Source organism: Mustela putorius, unplaced genomic scaffold (genome assembly GCF_011764305.1).
Source record: "Mustela putorius furo isolate JIRA1106 unplaced genomic scaffold, ASM1176430v1.1 tig00000281_pilon_pilon_pilon, whole genome shotgun sequence".
NCBI classification, from domain to species: domain Eukaryota; kingdom Metazoa; phylum Chordata; class Mammalia; order Carnivora; family Mustelidae; genus Mustela; species Mustela putorius.
In genome coordinates this window covers 31,174,225-31,195,961 of record NW_025421343.1, presented here as the reverse complement: position 1 = coordinate 31,195,961, position 21,737 = coordinate 31,174,225, and the positions used below count along the sequence as shown (strand labels likewise).

The window sequence follows — 21,737 nt, the reverse complement described above, 5'->3', positions numbered from 1 at the left end:
CGAGGCCTCGTCCTCCTCCCTCTTCTCTCCCTGAACAGCGGGACCCTGTGGGCTGCGCGCTTCCCGGCCGCAGCCCGGAGACTTGGCTTCCAGAACCGACAGCGCTGGGACTTGGCTGGGGGGGCCCGAGGCAGGACTGAACTCTGCGGGGCTCCACGAGCCAGTTCCGTCTCTGCCCAGAGGACGCTCGCTCAGCCGCCGCGGCCCCCCCGCCTCCGTGACACGGCGGCCGCCGGACTGGTCACACGGGTGGCCGCACGGTCCTGTGGGCAGTCCCACTCTATCTCCTTTTACTCGCTCTCCAGATTTCCAGGCAAAGCACGACTTCGGGAACTGTTCCATCCGATTCCTCCAGAGCAGGCGGCAAAACCCAAAGGACAAGTCACGTCCCCAAAACCCGGGGTGGTGGGGGTAAGGCACGGAAGCCACGGAGGCCTGGTCTTCACAAACACAGAGCCTGCAGCACCCGCCGCCGGGACAGCAGCCCGTCTGATGACGAGGGACCAGCACCTGACTCTACACCGTATGTGAAAGTCTGATCACTGCAAGCTACCCACGCAAAAGAAAAGAGACTGGAACAATCTCGGTGGGGATCTTGTTGGTGCTGCCAGACCCCTCTAGCTCTCCACTGTATCCTGCCCCCAAAGCTCACCTTGGGCAAAGGCCTCCTGCAGGTCTCCCCCGACTCCGCTCAGTGGGTCCTGCGGGCAGTGCGTGGGGGTGGAGCCGGCAGACGTGGAGCGCACCGGCATGGGCATCGGGCGGCCGCCTCCGTGCGTGGGCGACGTGTGCGGTGACCCTGTGGCCTGAGCCTGGGAGAATCAGAGAGATGCAACATGTTATCTCAGGCAGCTTCCCTCTGTGAGGAAGGGGAAAGGCCTTTCTCTCAATCAGTCTAAGCCCAGTGACACAGCGGCGGTTCAGTGGGGGCAGTGCCCTGCAGGATCACCTTTGAAAGGACGGAGTCAGGCTGCCTCCAGGACTGCGGAGAGGAAGAAAAGGAAAAAAAGAAAGGAAGGTGGGGAGGGAGAAGGAGACAGAATACCATCAGACTGGACTAAAAGTGGGAGGGAAAGTAGAGGCTAGCGCGGGGGTGGGAGGGGTGACTTGCAGGTACACTGAGCACAGTAGCAGGTCCAGGATCTGAGCGGGGTTGGGCCATGCAGTTGAGAAATGATACACAAACATCTTCCTTTTCTTTTTTTTTTGCAAACACACTTATGTACATTATCTCATTTGACCCTCACAACAACTTGTGAATAGAAAGGGCGTACATTTTGGTACCCATTTTATAGAAGAAAAACACAATGAAAAGAGTAAGAGCTTTGTGTCAAGCAACACAGCTCATGGAGATGTGGGAATAATTTCATCTCCTCCACAGGTAATGACGTGCACTCTGAACCCCTGTAGCCCCCAGACTGCTGCAACCATGTGCCCAAGAATGTGTCAGGAGCTTGGCCACAGGGTGCATCCCAGGGGCCGGGTCACTGCACTTATCAAATGCACAGTGAAGCCTTTCAGAGCATTCCATGAGGACTAAGGGAGAAGGGACACATATTTAGTGGAAAGTGAACTTTCCTTGTGAAGGCTCTTACAGTTTTGGAGAAAGCTTGGAGTCATGGGATAACACTGGAAGATTCTAGTTAAAGGGAGCACCCTGAGATTTGGGCCCTGCTGCCGTTCAGAGCAAGGGAAACTGGGTGTGGTGTACAGTGGGTTTTCTGTGGAAATGAAACTGGGAAAACATAAGCCAAAGTGTGCAAATGAGTTAAAGAGCTTTATCTTTTGGGGTTCTAGCTCAGAAACTCCCCACACAACAGTATCTGCCCCAAGTGTGCTGACAGCTTATCTGCACAAAGCTTTACCTCAATGCTTCAGCCAGTGTGGGCGCTGCACTCACCAGAAATGATTTGTTCTCCATGACTCTTAACTTTGATTTGCAGGAGTACATGTATGTATATTTTGAGAAATTTAAAATATATAGGAAGATTAAAAAGTCTAATAAAGCACCCCCATTGATAATTGCTCATATTTTGTCAAGGTCAACCTAAAAATATTGCAGATAAGTGTGAAGACCCTTTTGACCACCAGTCCTGTCCAATCCCAGTCCCTCCTCTCACTGGAGGCAATGATTATCAAATATTTTGGGGTGAGTTTTTTTTTTTTAACCTGTGTGTACATATATAACTACAAATAATATATGATATTCATGCTTTTAAATTTTCATGAATGGTATCATACCGTGCATATCATTTTGTAATTTGTTTTCATCACTTAATATACTTTCTGAGATCTTCCCATGATACAAATGACAGGAACTTTGACACTTACCTCACATTATATACCAAAACTAACTCAAAAGGGACATACCAAATATAGGAACTAACCCATAAAAACTCTTAGAAGAAAAGATTAGGTGACAGCTTTTTAGATATGACACATAAAGTACAAGCTACAAAAGAAAATAATAAACTGGATTTCATCAAAATTGAAAATTTTTTCAAAGGACACCTTAGGAAGGTAAAAAAACTCAAAGAAGGGGAGCACATTTTTGCAAATCATCTATCAGCTGAGGGGCTTGTATCTAGAATATGGGAAGAACTCTTAACACTCAATAATAAAAGGATAAGTAACCTAATAAAAATGGACAAAGGGCCTGAAAAGATGTTTCTCCAAAGAAGACATACAAATGTCCAATAAGCACATGAAAAAAAATGCTTGACTACATGAACCATCAGAGAGATGCAAATCAAAACCACAATGAAACATCACTTCACACCCACTCGGATGGCTACAATAAAAAGACAGATAATAACAAGTGTAGACAAGGATGTGGAACATCCTTGCATGCTTGCATGCTGCTGGTAGGAACAGAAAATGGTGCATTCCTGTTGCTTTAGAAAGCAGTCCGGCAGTTCCTCAGCAAAATTAAACATGGAGTGCTATTCAACCCAGCAATTCCACTTCTACGTGTACATACCCGAAAACATAGGTCTACACAAAAATTTGTACACAAGTGTTCATAGCAGCATTACCTGTAACAGTTGACAAGTGGAAACAATCCAAGGGCCCATCAACGAATGAATGATTTAAATAAAAATGCTCGAAACAGTTGACCCTTGAACAACATGGATTTGAACTGCACAGTCCACTTAAATGTGGATTTTATAAAGAAATACAGCCCAGCCCTGTATATGTATTTTCTTTATGATTTTCTTCAACATTTTTTCTTCTCTGGCTCACTTTATGGTAAGAATATATATAATACATATGACACAAAATATGTATTAATGGACTATTTTATGGGTAAGGCTTCTGGTCAAGAGTAGGCTATTAGTAATTAAGTTTAGGGGGAGTCAAGAGTTAGAGACAGATTTCTGACTGTGCAGGAGGTCAGTACCCCTCATATCCCCACCACTGTCCAAGGGTCAGCCAAATAGGATTTGGTACATAAAGGAATGAAGTACAATGCACGCTACAAAATGGACAAAACCTGAAGAGATTATACTAAATGAAATAAGCCAGTTACAAAAGACCGAATATTGTTTGATTACATTTATATGAAATGTCTACAATAGGAAAATCTATAGAGACAGAAAGTAGAGTAGTGGTTGCCTGGGGATAGGGGCCTGGGAGAAATGAGGAGTGAGTACTAACGGGTATGGGATTCTTTCAGAGGGCGATGAAATGTTCTAAAGTTGACTGTGGTGATCGTTGCACAATTCTGTGAATATAGTAAAAACAACTGTATTTTAGGCTTCAAAATGGTCAATTGTATATAGTATGTGAACTATATCTCAGTAAAACTGTTATTAAAAAGATACCACTAAGAAAAATAAAAAGATAAGTCATAGACTGGAAAAACACATTTATAAATTATATCTGATAAAATTGTGGGTCTTTGTAATGATTTTTTTTTTAATTTGATACCAAAAAGCAAAGGAAACGAAACAAAAAATAAACAAGTGGGACTACATCAGAAGGGAAAAGTTTCTGTATAGCGAGGAAACCATCAACGAAATGAAAAGCAACCTGCCAAATGGGACAAAATAGCACCTATAATAAGCAGTTAACATCCAAAATATATAATGAATTCATACAACCCAACAGCAAAAACCGACAACAAAAAAACCCAATCTAATTTAAAAGATGGATGGAGAAGGGGCTCTTGGGTGGCTCAGTAGGTTAAGCATCTGCATTTAGCTTAGATCATGATCCCAGGGTCCTGGGATCGAGCCCCACATTGGGTTCCCTATTCAGTGAGGAGCCTGCTTCTCTCTCTCCCACTCACCCTGCTTGTGCTCAACCTCTGTCAAATAAAGAAATAAAATCTTAAAAAATAATGGACAGAGGAACCAGGCATTTCCCCAAAGTTATACAAATGGCCAACATGTGTATGAAAAGGTGCTCAAAAGTCATGAATTATCAGGGAAACATAAATCAAAACCACAATGAGATATCACTTTACACCTGTGAGGATGTTATCAAAATGATAAGAGATACACACTGGTGAAGATATGCAGAAAAGGGAACCCTGTGTACTACTGGTGGGAAGGTAACCTGGGGCAGTCACTACAGAAAACAGTATAGAAGTTCTTCAAAAGATTAAAAGAAAATGAAAACAGGATCTAGAAGAAATATCTGCATTCCCACGTTCACTGCAGCACTATTCACAGTAGCTAAGATGTGGAAACAGTCTAAGGGTCCATCCCAGATAAATAGCCAAACAAGAGGTGGCATATAGGTACAATGGAATATTATCCAACCATGAGAAAGAATGTCCTGTTGTTTGCGACAATATGGATGGACCTTGAGAGCACTGCACTAAGTAAAATAAGCCAGACAGAGAAAGACAAATATTGCAGGGTCTCACTTATGGAAGCTAAAAAGAGTCAGACTCATAGAAACAGAGAGTAGAAAAGTAGTTGGGGCCAAGGGTTGGGGGAAATAGGAAAAGGTTGGAAAAAGGGTACAGACTTTCAGCTGTAAGAGAAGTAAGGTTGGAGGATATAATGCATGTCAACTATAGTTGGTAACACTACTGTCTAGCTGAAATCGGCTAGGAGGGTAAAACTTCAATGTTCTCACATACATAAAAAGATAAATATGTGAGGGGATGGATATATTAATTACGTAGATAGAATCCTTTCACCACGTGTGTGTGTATCAAGTCACCCCAATATCCCTTTAAATATCTTACAAGTTCATAGGTCAAGAAAGCAGAAATGGAAAAAAGAGAATAAACAAACAAAAAACAAACTTGTATCCAGAACATATAAAGAACTCTTAGAGCTGAATAAGAAGAAGATAACCCAACTGTGAAACAGGCAAAGATTTGATTAGATGGTTCACTGAAGATGACGTAAAAATGGGCCAATAATCACATGACAAAGGCTCAAAAGAGGAGCCAATAGGGAAATGAAAATTGAAATGATGGTGAGATATCACTTATCTACTAAAATAGCGACAACCAAAAAGACTAACAGATGTGGGAAAACCGAAACTTATACATTGCTGATGGGACTGTAAAATGCCACAGCTACTCTGGAGAACAGTTTGGCAGCTTCTTAAAATGGTAACGTAAACTTGCCATATAACCCAGCAACCTCACTCCTGGGAATGGGCCCAAGAAAAATAAAAACATATGCCCACCCAAACCTGTACACAATGCTCATGAGCTACAGTCTAATAGACCCAAAGTGGAAAAAGCCAAAAGTTGACTGACTGGTGAGTCGATGGACGGAATGTGGTTGAACCATAAAATGGAGAACTGTGACGTCTCTTTGTGCTATTTTTATTTATTTATTTATTTATTTTTTTATTTGACAGGCAGAGAGAGAGAGAGAGGGAGGAGGAAGTAGGCTCCTCGCTGAGCAGAGAGCCTGACTCAAGGCTTGATCTCAGGATCCTGGGATCATGACCTGAGCCAAAGGCAGAGGCTTTAACCCCCTGAGCCACCCAGGTGCCCCTCTTTGTGCTATTCTTGCTATTGTTTAACTTTTATAACAATTTCCCACTGATAATTAAATATGTTCTATCTTGTGAAATACTTTTTGTCAGTGCTTATGGAACATGTATTATTCATTATTTTTTCAGGGTATATATCTTTCTTTCCAACATCTCAGGAATCCGGTTTTATTTAGAGAACATTATCACATATTAATCATTGTATTTTGGGGAACCAAAATACACCTCCACCTTTTACCCTGTAACTGCCACCATGCCTTGCTTTCCTGGCCATTTTGGGTGAAGAAGGAGCAAATAATAAAGTATAACATGCACTCTGGTTTGCAAAGTGTTTTTGAACAGCCAGATCTGGCAGTTCCAGCCCCAATCCAAACAAGATAATGAAGCTGGGAGAGAGAATCTGCAGAAAAGCAAGAACGTCCATGCAGTGGCCTGGCTATGTAGGAAAGTCCTATGAGCCAGCAGTTCGGGAGATCTAGACGTGATGGACACTGGCAAAGCCAGGGTCTTTCTTGGGCCTCCAAGAGCTAAGAGGCACAGAATCAATCAAGTTCATTGCCTGGGTTGCTTGGACAGCGTCAAGGAAGGACCCCATGGACCCCAGCAGCTGATGGTTTTCCAGCTGCAAAGGCAACAAGCCTAAAGTTGTCTCTCAGTCACGGAGGAGTGAGAGCCTCACTGAGATCATGTGTGTGCCTTGGCTTCTCGGGGAGCCTATGAACTCAGCTGCCTCAGTTGCAGGGTGAGGAGTGCTGCCTGTGAGAACCAGGCCTGGCCGCAAGCAAAGGACATGACTGTTTCAGCACAGATCAAATTGGAGCCACAGATACTCCTCCCCTGATGCCACGGCACCAGCACTAGTCCCCCAAGGCATAGCACCCATCTCAGGAGCAGGAAGAGGGATAAGAATCTGGGATGAGTGGCTTCAAGTTGGTCTGGAAACGCCCAGACTGTGTCCAGCTCAGACAGGGAGCACTCAAGAAGGAAACGAAGTCCTGTTAAAGATTTCTTTGGGGCTTACATGAGTGTGCAGCCTGTGAAATTCACACTCATTTCACTGTGTGACAGTCGTCTATCGTCCCCGCAGAGGGCCAACCCAACATCAAGGCATGTGACAACTATTCAATAAAACTCACTCAGTGAGATCTGGGCCAGGCACCGCTCCCTGAAGCATGAATGTTAGAGTCCTAAGACCCAAGATGAATGACTAGGTTGCTTTTAAAGAACATGAAACTGAACCTCTGCAATATTTTGATAGGAAAACGGTGACGGGCGATGAGGCCGAAGGGGTGCCCGGGGTGGGCAGCCACATGTGGCTGAAGCTCTAGGATCAGGAAATGAGACTACTGCCCACCATCGGCTTCAAAATAATCAGGCCCTCTTCCTGGGATTGGTGCCCAGGACGTGCCTTCTAAGGAAGCTGATTCCAGCAGATTCCAGAGCAGGAGAAAGAGAAAGGTGCAGACCGCTGGGAAGGCACAATTTCCCCCTACAGATGTCAAGCACCAGCCCTCGGCTTCAGGGCCACATTGGTTTACAACAATGATGGGCTGGAGCTGTCCAGAGCCCTCTGTGAATTCTGGCTCCAGCAGAGCAACCCCAGTGTGGCATCCTGGTGAGCCAGTAAGTCACAGCTGGCCTGAGGCAGGCACAATTCACGGCCAATCGATGTGCACACACTTCAGTCAGACCCAAGGCCACGGCTTCAGGAAGGCCTGGAGACTAGGGTTTTTCTTGAAGGAGGTATACGATGGCACAGGGTTGTCCGTGACTGTCGCTGGCTGGTTTAGATAGAAAGTGAAAGGACGGGCGACAGTTGCTTCAATCTACAGAAGGGCTTGCACTCTCCCTTCCCTGAAGGCCTCTCTGCCAGAAGCTCTGCCCGCAGCACGGAGCAGCTCCTGCTCCTGCTGCGCCTCCCAGGCGTTTGCTTCATTGTCCTGTCCTCTGGGGTCAGATTAGGTCTTCCTGCGATGTTCCCCAGAACTCTGAACAGCATTAACCTCGCCTCTCAAATTTTATCTTCCTTACCATTGTGCTTAGCACATGTAAATGCCTAATAAACGTTTGTTAAATGACAATGAGATGGATCACATTTCTGACCCCTTTTCTTCAGTAATGGAAAGTGGGAACGTAGCCAGAGCAGGCAACAGTCTCCAGGGAGCACTAAATCTATCCGTCATCGATGAAGCTTTGCGTGAGATACTTAACTAGATGAGTAAATGTGGCGGGCAGACCTCTGAGACTGCCTCCGATGACCTTGCCCCCCTTGTCACACTCCTGGGGAGTCCCCTCTCCTTGCATACTGGCTTGGCGCAGTGACTGCTGCTCCAGGGTCAGGTGAATGGGATGTCCCTTCTGTGATTAGCTTTTAGAAGACGTGACTTCTCTCTTGCCCACATACTCTCCTCCTCCCTCCTGCTTGTTCGTCTAACGAAGTCAGCTGCCACCTTGTGAGCTGCCCTGGGGAGAGGCCCACGTGACAGGGAATGGAGGCAGCCTCCAGCCACCAGCTGGCACGGAGGCCCTCAGTCCAGCAGCCCTCGGAGAATCCTGCCAACAACCCTGTGAGTTGTTGAGCCTTGAGATGCCTGTAGCCTTATAAGAGACCCTGACCCTTAGCTTATCCTCACCTGGACTCTAGACCCAGAGAAGTTGTGAGGTAATAAATATTTGTTCTACAAAGTCGCTAGGTTTTGGGGTAAGTTGTTGTACAACAACAGGTGACTCATATTCCCAGGCTTTCTTTTCTTTCTTTCTTTCTTTTTTTTTTAAAGATTTTATTTATTTATTTGACAGATCACAAGTAGGCAGAGAGGCAGGCAGAGAGAGAGGAGGAAGCACGCTCCCTGCTGAGCAGAGAGCCCGATGGGGGGCTCGATCCCAGGACCCTGAGATCATGACCTGAGCTGAAGGCAGATGCTTAACCTACTGAGCCACCCAGGTGCCCCCCAGGCTGATTTTCTTCTTCATACATGGGGCAGTCCCACCTGAAGGACATTTGATCGAGAAAGAATGGGAGGGAAGGTTTTGGAATATGGGAGACCAAGCCCAGAGGCCCCCGTGAAAGGCCAGACACCCAGGAAGGAGGACTATGGGTGAGAACAGAGGCAAGGATATATAATCAAAAAACATTTTACCTGAAAGGAGAATGTGCCTAAGTCCCCGAGCAAAAGAGCTTGTCCTGCTGTTGGACAATAATCACAGCTTTGCCAATAATCACTAGCCCTGGAGACGATTCCTCACTCACGGCAAATTCAATGACCCGGAAGAGGAGGGAAAGCTGCGGGCTCAGAGAAGGAAGCCTAGCTCTCTCCACTGCTTTGGGGCAGACACATAAGGAGGTGGAGTGGTTCAGCAAGCAGGGCATGGCCTAGACGTCGGGAGACCTGGGATTTCCTTTGCCCTGTACAGCACATGCATTTTAATTTTTCTGGGACGCATTCTTCTCATTTATAAACCGAGTGGCATCAAGTAGATGATCTCTGAAGTATTTTTCAGATTTAAAATTCTGTGATTCTCTAACTTTTGCCAAGTTACCTCATCTCAGAAATGTCAAGTCATCATGGCTTTGCTTTGGTCACGATCATGCTGGCGTCTCAGGGTCACAGATGGCATGTTCTCTAGCTAACCTACTCTTCTCACGTGTGGAGTCAGTACCAGAGATGCTGCCCTAGGCTCACGCGAACGAAGCCTGCGAGGGGGTGCAGGGAGCCGGTGACTGTGAGGAGGACGAGACCCGCTCAAAACAGAGTTTCAATAGGGCTGTCCTAGTTACAGGGCCACAGGCTGAAGGGCAGAGAGCACACAGGGGTTGAGCAGCCCTCTGGGCATGCTGACACAGCCACCGATGACCCAGGTTAGGGTCCAGGCCAGACAGATACACCCCAAATCAAGCTGGAGCACTACACTGAAATTTCACCTTGTCTCAAAAGCACAGATTGGGTTTTACATTTAGGCAGACAGGACCCCGCCATGAAGAATGCCAAGCACTCCACTCACCCGAAAACCCAATCTAAAATAAATGGCACAGGAGGAGGCTGGGTGCAGCATCACGATTGGAATCTCGAGGTTATGGGAACCCAAGAATCACGCAGGAATCAGTAAAGGCAGAGGAACTAGTCATGGGGTTCCAGGGGATGGGGATAAGCTGTCCAATGCAGGTATGAAACAATCTTGTGCCACCTGTTGGAGCTGCCAGGAGAGGGGCAATTAGCCTACGGAATCTAGGGAAGGTCTGCAGAATGCTACTTGGTGTTTGAAGGCTTCTTGACTCAAGGACCGTGGGATCTTTTTTTTTTTTTTTTTTAATTTATTTATTTGTCAGAGAGCACAAGTAGGGAGAGAGGCAGGCAGAGAGGGAGGAAGGGAAGCAGGTTCCCTGCTAAGAAGGGAGCCCGATGTGGGGCTCAACCCCAGGACCTCGGGATCATGACCTGAGCCGAAGGCAGAGGCTTTAACCCACTGAGCCACCCAGGTGCCCCAAGGACCGTGGGATCTTGTTGTAACATAACCTATAACAAAGACTAGAATGCAGCTTGGGCCAGTCACCAATAACTCAACACAATAAATGCCCTGTAACTCAGGTTCTCTGAATACTGAGATCCCTTGTAGTTGGAAACAATTCTGCTGGAAATACAGACCTGGAGAAATATTACAATCTGACATGCTCTCTGGTCTGCTGGCTTGTCACTTCTAAACTGGCAAAGTCTCTGAGAACCTGAGAAAACCTGAGGTATCACATCCAAAGAAAGGGACTCAGAAATTATGCTTATAATTTCAGAACGTTCATGACCCCCCCAAAAAGCCTCTTTTTTTGGTCCAACACTCACTCATTTTATATTTGAAGAGACTGAGGCCTAGAGAGGTCACGGGGTTCCAAATAAATGAGCAGAAAGGCTAAGACTGGTGCCTGGGTCTTCTAATTGCCTCAAACTGCACGGAGAATCCAAGGCAGAGCATACTGTTGCTGAGGCCAGAAGGAACATGGATTAGTGGGAGACCCCTCAGAACTAAAGCTAACCACAATCTTCAACAGGATCATTAATTTCCAATAAAGGTGAGAAATGTGAGAAGGGAGAGTACAGTGATTATGACTTAGTCTCTTGTCTATGACACAAATCTCATACTGGAGCCAAAGCAGGTACAGAGAATACCAAGGAGGTGACGCGAGGACACCGTGAGCAGACAGGAGCTCACAGGCTGTGGCAGAGAGAGCCGGCTGCAGAGGGAGAAAGCCACTGCCTTCAGCAGGAGAACGATGTGCACCAGGCTCAGCTGTGCTTGGATATCCCCAGCACGGTGCTGGGCACACAGTAGGGGCTCCATAAATACTGTCTCCTTCCCTTCTTCTTCTTCATGGAAGAGGTATGAATTTGGGGCGCCTGGGTGGCTCAGTGGATTAAGCATCTGCCTTCGGCTCAGGTCATGATCTTAGAGTCCTGGGATCGAGTCCCGCATCAGGCTCTCTGCTTGGTGGGGAGCCTGCTGACCCCCTCTCTCTCTGTCTACTTGTGATCTCTATCTGTCAAATAAATAAATAAAATCTTAAAGAAAAAAAAAGAGGTATGAATTTTTTCCTATCTCCCTTGTACACATTATAGCCGGGTAATCAAGCCCCGAGTGGCTTGTGGCAAAAAGCCTGATTTGGAGTTGTTGCCCTCTCTCTGGAGTGTTGACAACTGTATCCTCTGCGCGCGCGCGCGCGCACACACACACACACACACACACAGCCCAACCTGAAACTCTCATGGTAACAGAAGGAGACACTTTAGTCTCCGTCTCCCTCTCTCTCTCTCTCTCTCTCTGACTCATGGATACCTGCCAGGTAGCAGATGGCCTTTGTGGACAATTACCTTCATGTTGCTGCAGTGTATTTAAATTAAACAAACTGGCCTCTTTGCTGCCGATTTTTGGAGGCCCTCTCAGAAAAAAACAGCAAAACACACCAAAAAACAAAAACAAAACCAAAAACAATCCTGAGGGAAAGGAGACATAAGTCTGAAATTTAGGGAAGGCAGCCCTGATGGCGGAGAGAAATGGGATGTATGAAGAATGAACTTTGCATGGGTTTTTTTCTTCAAGAAAAGGTAACCAGAGCCCACACGCTATTTGGAACCGGTGTTGGTGGCGGCTCCGCTGGAAAATCCAGCCGCCTCATCCAGCGTGGAAGTGAGGAGAGAGCGGGCTGCGCAGCCCGTCCTGCCGCAGGCCTGGAAATAACCGCCTCATGGGCACCAGGGATGGAAGTGAGCAGACAGGACAGGGGGAGGTGCAGGAGCCGAGAAAGACATCCGCCCCGCAGCGAGCAAAGAAGCGGCCGTGCCTCCCTTCGGGGTGAGACAGAAACAGCTCTGGAACACGCCGGGAGACCTCATCTTAGCAAAGGCTGCCTGCAAGCCGACAGGTTGTAAAGGTAAATTCTGCTTCTCAACACCACAGAGAAGAGCTGTCTAGTTTTATGATCTCTTTTCTTCCCACCATTATGCCACGAACATACACAGGTGTGTATGGAAGGACAGGATGGCGCCACCAAAATGTCAGCCACGAAGTCCCTCTGTCCCACATTACTTCGGGAGGCTCAGGCTTACAGAGAGCCTGACCCTAGCTCTGGTGGCCGTGGGGTCAGCTGCTGCAGACAGGGAGGAGCGACTGGAGCACTGCTGGAAGCTTCTGGATTGACAATGGGCAAAAGAAGGTTATTTCTTGATCTTCATGATTCTGTCCCTAGTCAAGTCAAACTAAATTATGCAGAAGATAACGCTTTCCTTGAGGCTTGGGGCGGGGGTGAGGGGGTGAGGGGCAAGTGTCTCGCTATCTTTCTTAGTAGAAGGAAGAACGCGTACTAAGTTGCAGAGACGAAGAACAACCCACTAAAACTCACCATAAACCTCAAGATCAAAAGAAGTTGAAATTTAAACTTTCAGATAGGGACGCTCATAAATTCTAAGACCAGATTACCCTCTTTCTGTTTGTTTCTTCCCGTCTGTCCGGCTCTACTTGAAAATGGTATTCCATTAGCTCTCACCGCAGGCTTTTCAAGTCAGTTCTTGGTGAAATGATCAGGGACCCCAATGAGGGGAAAATCCCTATAAAATGAATACCAAACACTCAGATCGCATGATTATAAACAAAAAGAGAACAGACTGCCAGGAGAGAATGGTCCTTATTCAGACAGCTAAATCAGGGATCAGGCAGGTACCCAGAACCTATCTGAGATATTTTAAAATTCAGTGAGTCAAATGTAAATGTTACTTTCAGGAATGCAAAACTTGCCTGGGGAGGTCTGGCACCCTACTCACACCACCATCCTTTGCTGGGTCCCTGCCCTATCTAGCACAGTGGTTAGAGCCCGGGAGCTGCAGTTATAGGTAGACCTGGTTTGGATGCCAGCTTTGCCATTTACTAGCAGTGTGATCTCGGGTAACTTACTTAACCTTTCTATACCTCATATTCTCCGTAAGCAACATGGATAATATCTTTACAGGCTGGTGTGGATACACATGAAATGCTTCACACACAGGCTCAGTAGAACCCTACCTGCCATTGTGCTACTTTGGAAGGTGCTGGGGGGTTACAAAGGGGTGAAGTCTCCGCTCCCAGCAGGCTCACAGTCCCTGCCCCCCCGCCCGCCCCCAGTTGAGGCGTGTACACAGTTAGCATACAAAGGAAGGTAGGATCCAGGCCTCAGTGGAGGCCCAAAGGACAAGCCCAGAAGCGAAAGAGTGTAACTCTGACCTTCTGCAACACGGTAAGGTTTCACAGAAGAGGTGGCATCTGGGAGTATCTTGAGGGGTATAATTTCAATCCGCAGACAAGTCTCGGGAAGGGCAATCCAGGTGAGGAAAGGGCATGAATACAGGGGGATGGGCTGGGCGAAGAGGCTGCAGGCGGCGGGGGGGGGGGGGGAAGAGGAGGTGGCTAGCATGTGGGGAGCACAAAGACATATGGTAGGCAAGAGGAGTGTGGGCCACCATGATCCAGGGCCTTAAAAAATGGTTGCCTAGTTTACTTACTAGGCCGGAGATGGGCAAACCGTGGCCCACGGCCAAATCCGGCTCACCGCCACCTCTTTTTTACAGTCCACGAGCTAAGAATGGTTTTCACATTTTGAAACAGTTACATTTTAAGTGGTTATATAAGGACCTACATAATATCTCTGATTCGGTTTACTCAGCGGGTTAAGCCTCTGCCTTCGGCTCAGGTCATGATCTCAGGGTCCTGGGATCGAGCCCCATGTTGGGCTCTCTGCACAGTGGGGAGCCTGCTTCCCCCCATCTCTCTGCCTGCCTCTGCCTACTTGTGATCTGTTGAATAAATAAAGAAAAATCTTAAACAAACAAACAAACCTACAAACCAAAAACCGCTTGTTGAGCCCTGCTGGGGGCAGTGGCACAGGGAGCTACGGAGCTAATAAGGAAGGTTCCTGAGGAGACCACAGCATGCATGGCCAGTGCTGTGTGTGTCTAGGAACCTGGTTCTGGCACAACGTGAAGGAGGGGCTGGGCCGCCAGAGACAGGACACAAGGAGCCCCATGTGGAAGCTCTCCCAACAGATCAGAGGCCAGATGATGGAGACGAGAATGAAGGAAGGCGGTAGGAACTGGAAAGAGAGACACAAGCAGGCTTTTGGAGTAAAAAAGCAAGCGTGCAGAGGAGCAGAAGCCTGGAGAAGGTGCATGGACACAGAGCACTGGCAGGAAATATGGACAGAGGAGTGATTTTCTGGGAACATGCCTGGAAATCCTCCACCATCCGGTCAGTATCTAAGCCTCAGACTCAGGGATTCTGAGAATGCCTCGGGGCTCAGGCTGGGGTCACAGAGCGAGGCTCTCTGGGCTCAGGGCAGTGCTTCTTAACTGGCAGTCATTTCATCTGCAAGGCCCTGCTTGGTGGGGCGACAGGAGCTACCGCTGGAATTTAGTAGTAGGTGGAAGTCAAGGGTGTTGCTAAACACCCTGCAATATATAGGTCAGTCCCTCCCCTGCCACCGCCCCCCACCCCCTCTGGCCCCCTGCAGTTATCTGGCCCACAATTCCATGGTGCTGAGGACGAGAACCTGGCTGAGGGTGAAACTCTCTCCTTTTCCCCAGTGGCGGGCTGCTTAGAAGGAAGCATAGGTCACCCACAGCCTCAGGTTAGCTTGGGACCTTCAAGGGGGCCAAGAGTAAACTCTCACATGTTCTGCACATTTGGAAGGTGTCCCGGACTGGGCCAGCTACAGGCCTCATAGTCTCCCAGGTTCTCTCTTGGTTTCTGGAGGTCTGAGCTGGTTAAATACAGGAGTTGAAATTTGAAATGTGAAAGCAATTAATATATAGTGAGTGTTATGTGCATCTAAATTAGTAAGAACACATAATAATAAAAGTACTGAAGGATTTATAAAAAAAAAGATAGACAGACAGAGAGCTAACAGTACTGAGAGGGTAAAAGTTCGCCGGTTCACAGAGCAGTAGGGAGCTGGCATAGAGCCTTGTTATTATTATTATTTTTTAAAGATTTTATTTATTTTTGACAGACAGAGATCACAAGTAAGTAGGCAGAGAGGCAAGCGAGAGAGAGAGAGAGAGAGAGAGAGAGAGAGAGAGAAGCAGGCTCCCTGCTGAGCAAAGAGCGGGATGCCAGGCTCCATCCCAGGACCCTGGGATCATGACCTGAGCCGAAGGCAGAGGCTTTAATGCACTGAGCCACCCAGGCGCCCCATAGATCCTTGTTAAAGGTACCATGTTAGCATCAGTTAACTGTCTCTCTGCACTGCCTCTGATTTTATAAAACGTGCTTCTACTTTCCTATTTTCCTCTTTCTCTCGTGCTTCCTCCTTCTAGTCCCTCCCTTATGCCTCCTCCTTCTCCCCACCCCACCACCTTTCTTCTAAAGCTTCCAGTCATCTAGCCTACAGGGCCAAATGCCAGTGATTCCACTTGCCAGTGGTTGGCAGCAAATGGAGGAGAGCGCAGAAGTCTCCTGCACCCTTTATATCACACTTCTTTTGGCTGGAACTAAGCAGATGTTCATCTCACTTAAGGACTCTAGGCCAGAAAGCTCCCTACCTTGGCATTATGGATAACGTGGACCAGCAAAACCAGCCTGAGATCGGCCAGTAAGACCCCAGAGACAGGTACAGCATTGGGATTTGACGAAATGCCTACAGAGTCTCTCAAAGTGAAGGGCCATCGATCCAATCCCGAACCGAGAGAGGATGCTGGGGTGAGGTCTAACAGCAAGAGAGCGCTGGGGATTCCCCTCTTCCTGCGGAAGGCTGAGAATCCCAGAGATAAGCCAAAGGAGAGGCCTTCATGGGAGTAGCTGATGTTTTCTTAGGATCCTTTCTTTTGCCTGGAAGAGGGGGAGGTAGAAGGCTGGCATGAGGCAACGCCGAGGGAGGAGCTGGTTACCGAAAGAAAGCCAGACAACTCAGGGAGGCTAGAGGGTTTCAAAGTCACAAAAGGAGACACCAGTTTAATGAATCCTGTTGGTTTTCTTAGACCCTTCTTGGTTTACAGCCTTTCCGCACTATACCGACGTGTATCAGGGATGAAAGGACCACAGGGTTGTGAAGTTGAAGTTTACAGATGAGGAAACAGGCTTGTAAAGGCAATGCACATGCTCAGATAGAAAAGAAGTGAGGTTTTGTCAAGAAGGTCTATGACTCAGAAGAGCCACCCACTCACATACAATTCAATATGGCAGATTAAAGATCTGGTTCCTTCTCCTTCATTGGTTGAAACCAAAGGGGGCTGGGGTTGGACAAAACAAAGCCTATCGTTCAGAGCTGTCTACACTGAACATTTTTTTTCAGGACTGCCGATAACGTACTGATTGTCAAATCCAAAGGCTTCCTTATATTATTGTCTTATCAACCTTCTCCCTCTTGAAACTTCCTGAGCTTTCACAAGAACCCACAATCCTACCCTTCCCGCCTCTTCTTTCTTCCTTCTCTCTACTACAGTTTTCCCCTCCAAGGCTCCTGTTTATGGTTTCAGTCCTAATTTTATAATGAAGACCTCCAAATCTACAACGCCAGTCGTGTATTTCCACTGAAATTCCAGTTGCACGTCCCAAATATCCAGCAGATCAGACAAAAAGGCCCGCCTGCCTGCCTGATCTTTGGAACTCAGTATGGTCAAAATCAGGTCCAAGTCCCCTTCCTGCCCCAGATCATCTCCCCTTTTCACCCCCTCAGTCACTGTGCCCATCATTTTCCCAGGTCCTCAAGGCTCAGAACCTAGAAAAGTCATCTTCTACTTTGTCTTTTCTGTCAATGCTTTCCCGAGACTCAGATTCTGGGAGAGACAGAATGTCCCAGGGATTCAATGGTCTTCCAGTGTGGGGACAATTTCTCCAGCTTGATGTGTAGAAAATTTTCCTGGAGACCTTGGAGGATAGTTTTCACATGGTGTATGCATTCTGGCCATGAGAGAAAAAGACAGAAATATAGTACAGAAGGGAAATAAAAAAAGCAGGAAATCTCTCAGTCTGTCATTGATGAGGGGGATGGAAAACATGGGGATGCTGTAAAGACTCAAAGTTATTTCCGCCTATATCCTCAGACTAAACTCCTGGTATGTGTCCAAGGAGTTTTGGGGGAGTGAAATACAAATACTTACTTTTTTTTTTTAAGATTTTATTTATTTATTTGACAGACAGAGGATCACAAGTAGGCAGAGAGGCAGGCTGAGAGAGGAGGAAGCAGGCTCCCTGCAGAGCAGAGAGCCTGATGAGGGGCTTGATCCCAGGACCCTGAGACCATGACCTGAGCCGAAGGCAGAGGCTTTAACCCACTGAGCCACCCAGGCGCCCCACAAATACTTACTTTTAATATTGTAATGATATTTCCTCTTTTTGGGAAAAAAAATGGAATAAAAATAAAATAACAAACTACCAGATTCCCAGAGTGAGTAGAGGAGCCAAGACTGATGAATGAGCCCACTCCGGGGACTCTTACAAGGCCATCTATGTGCAGTTAGCACATCAGATAGTCTAGGCAGACTAGGACTGGGACCCAGGCTAAAGGTCTGTGGCAAAGTCATGTAGGACACTACACTGATCTTTGTTTACCAAAAGACATCTGTGGAGTTTGCACTGAGGGGGACAGCAGTGGTGCCTGTGGTTCAGGGTATCACTGACCTGGCTTATGTTTCTGTATTTAAGGTATCATGCCAACAGTGAAATAATGTCGTGCTCTCTGAGGGTGGTATTTCTGTAGGATTTCTCTCATGATCCTCCAAAAGGCCAAGTTCACTGCCTTGAACATACGTAGTAAGATGCTGCTGAATAAATAAATGGATGGCAATTCTGTGCCTTGGGGTAGAAGTAGACTCAGCTTCTACTTCAGAGTACGGTGGGGTCCAAGAGTCCAGAAGATTTAAAGGCATGTGAATCTGAATCACTTCCGAATGAGTTTGTGTCCAAAGGTTAAGTGAAACAAGAGGGCCAATGGTCCATGAGCACATCAGGGGGTTCACCAATAATCTCTTTAAGGGACAAAGGAAGTTTTCATTTGTTTTGGGGTAGAGTTTTTTAAAAAGTACTTTCTCTTAAACTTACAAAGTTAATATTCATGAGGTTTGTTAGAGTCCTCACAGAGCAACCATGGCTCACTAAATATTGAGTGGCTTTCCTCTGAGGCTTATCTGGGGCAGCCAGATCAGAGATGCCGGCTTCTAAGAGGCAGCCCACACCGTGCTTTCTTTAGTGCAGTTGTAGTGGGTTATTCGTCTGATCCTGGAAATCAGAAAGGGCATGGGGCAAGATCCCACTTGACATCCCAACTTACTGAAGTAAAAAGAGAGGTTCCAAGTGTGGCAATGCTCTAAGAGTAGAATCCCCAAGATTCCTCTAATTACAGAATTTTCAGAGTCCCATTTATAATCCTCTGGACCATTACCGTACTACTAATGCGGATCAGGGCCACCCACCCCCCGGGAGCCCCTTATCCTTATATGTTACTATCTAGAGTTAGAGTCTCTAAGCCTGATATTGATCTGTATATAAAAGATAGTGACTTCCAATAGAAGAATTCAGAGAAACGTTCAAGGAAACATCTTTCATGAATAAACTCTATCCCTTGTCTTGGACAGCTCATTTTATTTGGTGTTAGCAATCCAGCTGTAAAATTTTATAGTATACGGAGTCTCTGGGAAAAATGGAACACTGAGATGTAACTAGAATGAGTTTACACGTCTGAAATCTCTCCAGACTAGGACTGGGGGAGCCCATGGCTCAAGTGCACCAACAGGAGTAAACACCGTTCCCGGCCTTATTCGTCCGTCTGCTGCTACCTTAGCGAACTCCTTTGTATCATACTGCTGAGTCCTACAGCCGGGCCGCGGGCCCTGGGTTTTTACTAAGCAAAGCTCAGAATATTTTCCAGTGATACAAATAACTATAGATGACCCACAATTTATAGATTGTCTGCATTTAAAAAAGAGGATGATTTAATTTTACATAATCAGTATCTGTTCTTTAGACAGAAATAATAATAGAGTTAATAATAATGCTAAGACATTAGACTGGTGTGCCTATTCTTTTGGCAACCCTGAAATTCCTTTTTAGGGCTTTTCTGAGTCATAATTTAGTCTCCTGATTGAGGACAACGTATTATACAGCAGTACCTTGAGCAAAGTGACTGCTATAGGTACTTGAGGCAGTTATGTCCCTTATAGTTAATGAGTTTATGAATTCACACTGCCTTTTAACTCAAAATCTTCTAAGGCTGGTTAATACTGGTTTTCAGTCAGCAACTATTTATTGGGTATCTGCTGCGTGGCAGGCACTAGGCTAGTGACTGGGGATGCAGCAGTGAGAAAAGGCAGACAAAGTCCTTTAATTACAGTCTGATGATTATCCTGGGCCTGATTAACCCTGATTTGACTGATACAATCTAATTCCTGAGCCTGTTAAACTGGAGGGTATATAGTGGGTTGAAGAGTCACTCGGTGAAGTCTTATCTGAAAGAGCCAGGCAGTTCTGCCCTTAATTACAACCCTCGGAACTGAGGAAAGAGAAGGGAAGGGAGGAGGGAGGGGATGAAAGACAAGAATGATCAGCTGAGGTATGGGTGCCACTCACGGCACCGGAGAGGTGGCTGGGGCTAGAGGCAGGCCCACAGCACGAGGGCAGCTAAGTCACCGTCATTACCCATTCCTCTCAGATCCCCCCAACGCCAAAATAATGCCTAACGAGGAAAGAAGCAAGAAAGTGACTGCATGAAAAGTTCTCTATAATGGACTTATGGAGCCAGTCTGGGGAAGCCTGTCCGGTAAGTTCTTCATTGTACAAGTCTCTCACGATTATTTTATTACCCATATAGGGTAATGCATTTTGATAGGGAAGAAATTAAGCTCTACTAGCCAGAACCCAGGAAGGAAGAAAGTTAAAACTTAGCTCTGTGCTAAAGACCTTTCTCTGCCTCACTCAGTAATGAGAGAGACTAAAACAGAGGCGCTAGTTCTAAAGCTTTATATGTCTAGGTGTTAAAAATGTTGTTGAATTATATAAAGTGAATCATTTCAAATTTAAGTCTCAGAGCTGAGCCTTGGGTGGGCCCTGTGACGTAAACAGAGGATATTTAAACCTATATCCACAGAACAGAATGTCTTACCTACACCATTGTGGAGAAAGATGAGGAAAAAAACAGTTTTGTACTAATCCATGCCACGGGTGGTCCTACGAGAGTATGAGGACAAGGTCATGAACTCAGGACCATGACCATGGAGAAAGCCCAAGACATATACACAACTGTATTAGAGGCAAGCTTGAGCGGTCTAGGTCTAGCTTCATATTTTTCCAAATTCAAGAGGATGACAATCTCAGACAGAAGCACAGGCCACTGAAGTGAGCATGTTATTTAATCCCTTGTCTGCTCAAGGTCAGCTCTTTAGATATATTTTTATTTTTTTTCATCTCTACACCCAACATGGGGATTGAACTCATGACCCTAAGATCAAGAGTCACATGCTCTACCAACTGAGCCAGCCAGGTGCCCCAAGGTCAGCTTTAAATTGACCTGAGAAACAAAATACCAGAAGAGGCCATATCTGGTTCTTGGATTACACGACAATCCATAATATTCTTAAAAAAGGAAATGTCTCCTGGAAGCTCTACTGCTACCATTAAAACAGACACTCTTAATGTCTGCCCTCTTCTGAGAGTTTGCAGGTAAGGTGCAAGGTACTTTGGTCTGAGCTGGCGCATTCAGAGAGAGATGAGGAGATGCTGGTCTGGAAAGACTGCTGGCGTAGTAAGTTCCCAGCAAGCGGTTTTAGCTGTGACATGCATCTTCGGGGTGTAGGAGAGGGAAGAGAAGAGGAAGAACACTGGCTGGCAGCAGCAACAGGTGAGGCGGCGCCCTGGACCGGCAGCAGGGATGTGCGGCTGTCAGGGAGACGGGGAGCAGGGAGAAGGAAGGGGAGACGTTCCTTCCTTCCCTCAACACAAGCTCATCCGTCCTCCTACTCGTGGTAGGCATTACCAGCATCTGCTTTTCTGCAGCTTCCAAGCCAACTGGAGGATTATACTTCCATGTCCTCTGAAGTCAAGTATGGTCATGTGACTTGCTTTGGCCAATGAAATAGAGTGGAAATGATGTGTGTCACTTCCTGGAAGAAGCATTTAAGGACTGGACTTGACTTTCCACCCTCTTCTTCCCCTGCTTTGCCCCTGTGAATGTACCTACTGAGGAAGTGTCATAAGGTCAGAGCAATGAACTATGTGTGAATGAGGAAAACAACAAAATTTCCATTACCAAAAGGAAAGAGAAGGCAAAAAAA

General features: G+C 46.6%; 1 protein-coding gene across 11 annotated transcripts in view; it reads right to left on the bottom strand.

Moving 5' to 3' along the window:
* The window catches only part of DTNB (dystrobrevin beta), a 235,954-nt gene that overhangs the window by 8,970 nt on the left and 205,247 nt on the right, over positions 1-21,737 (bottom strand). For all 11 annotated transcript variants that reach the window (XM_013052982.2, XM_045079298.1, XM_013052985.2 and 8 more), the window contains one exon: positions 653-812. In XM_013052982.2, coding sequence (XP_012908436.1) covers positions 653-812 — 160 coding nt within the window. The remainder of the gene's footprint in view (positions 1-652; positions 813-21,737) is intronic.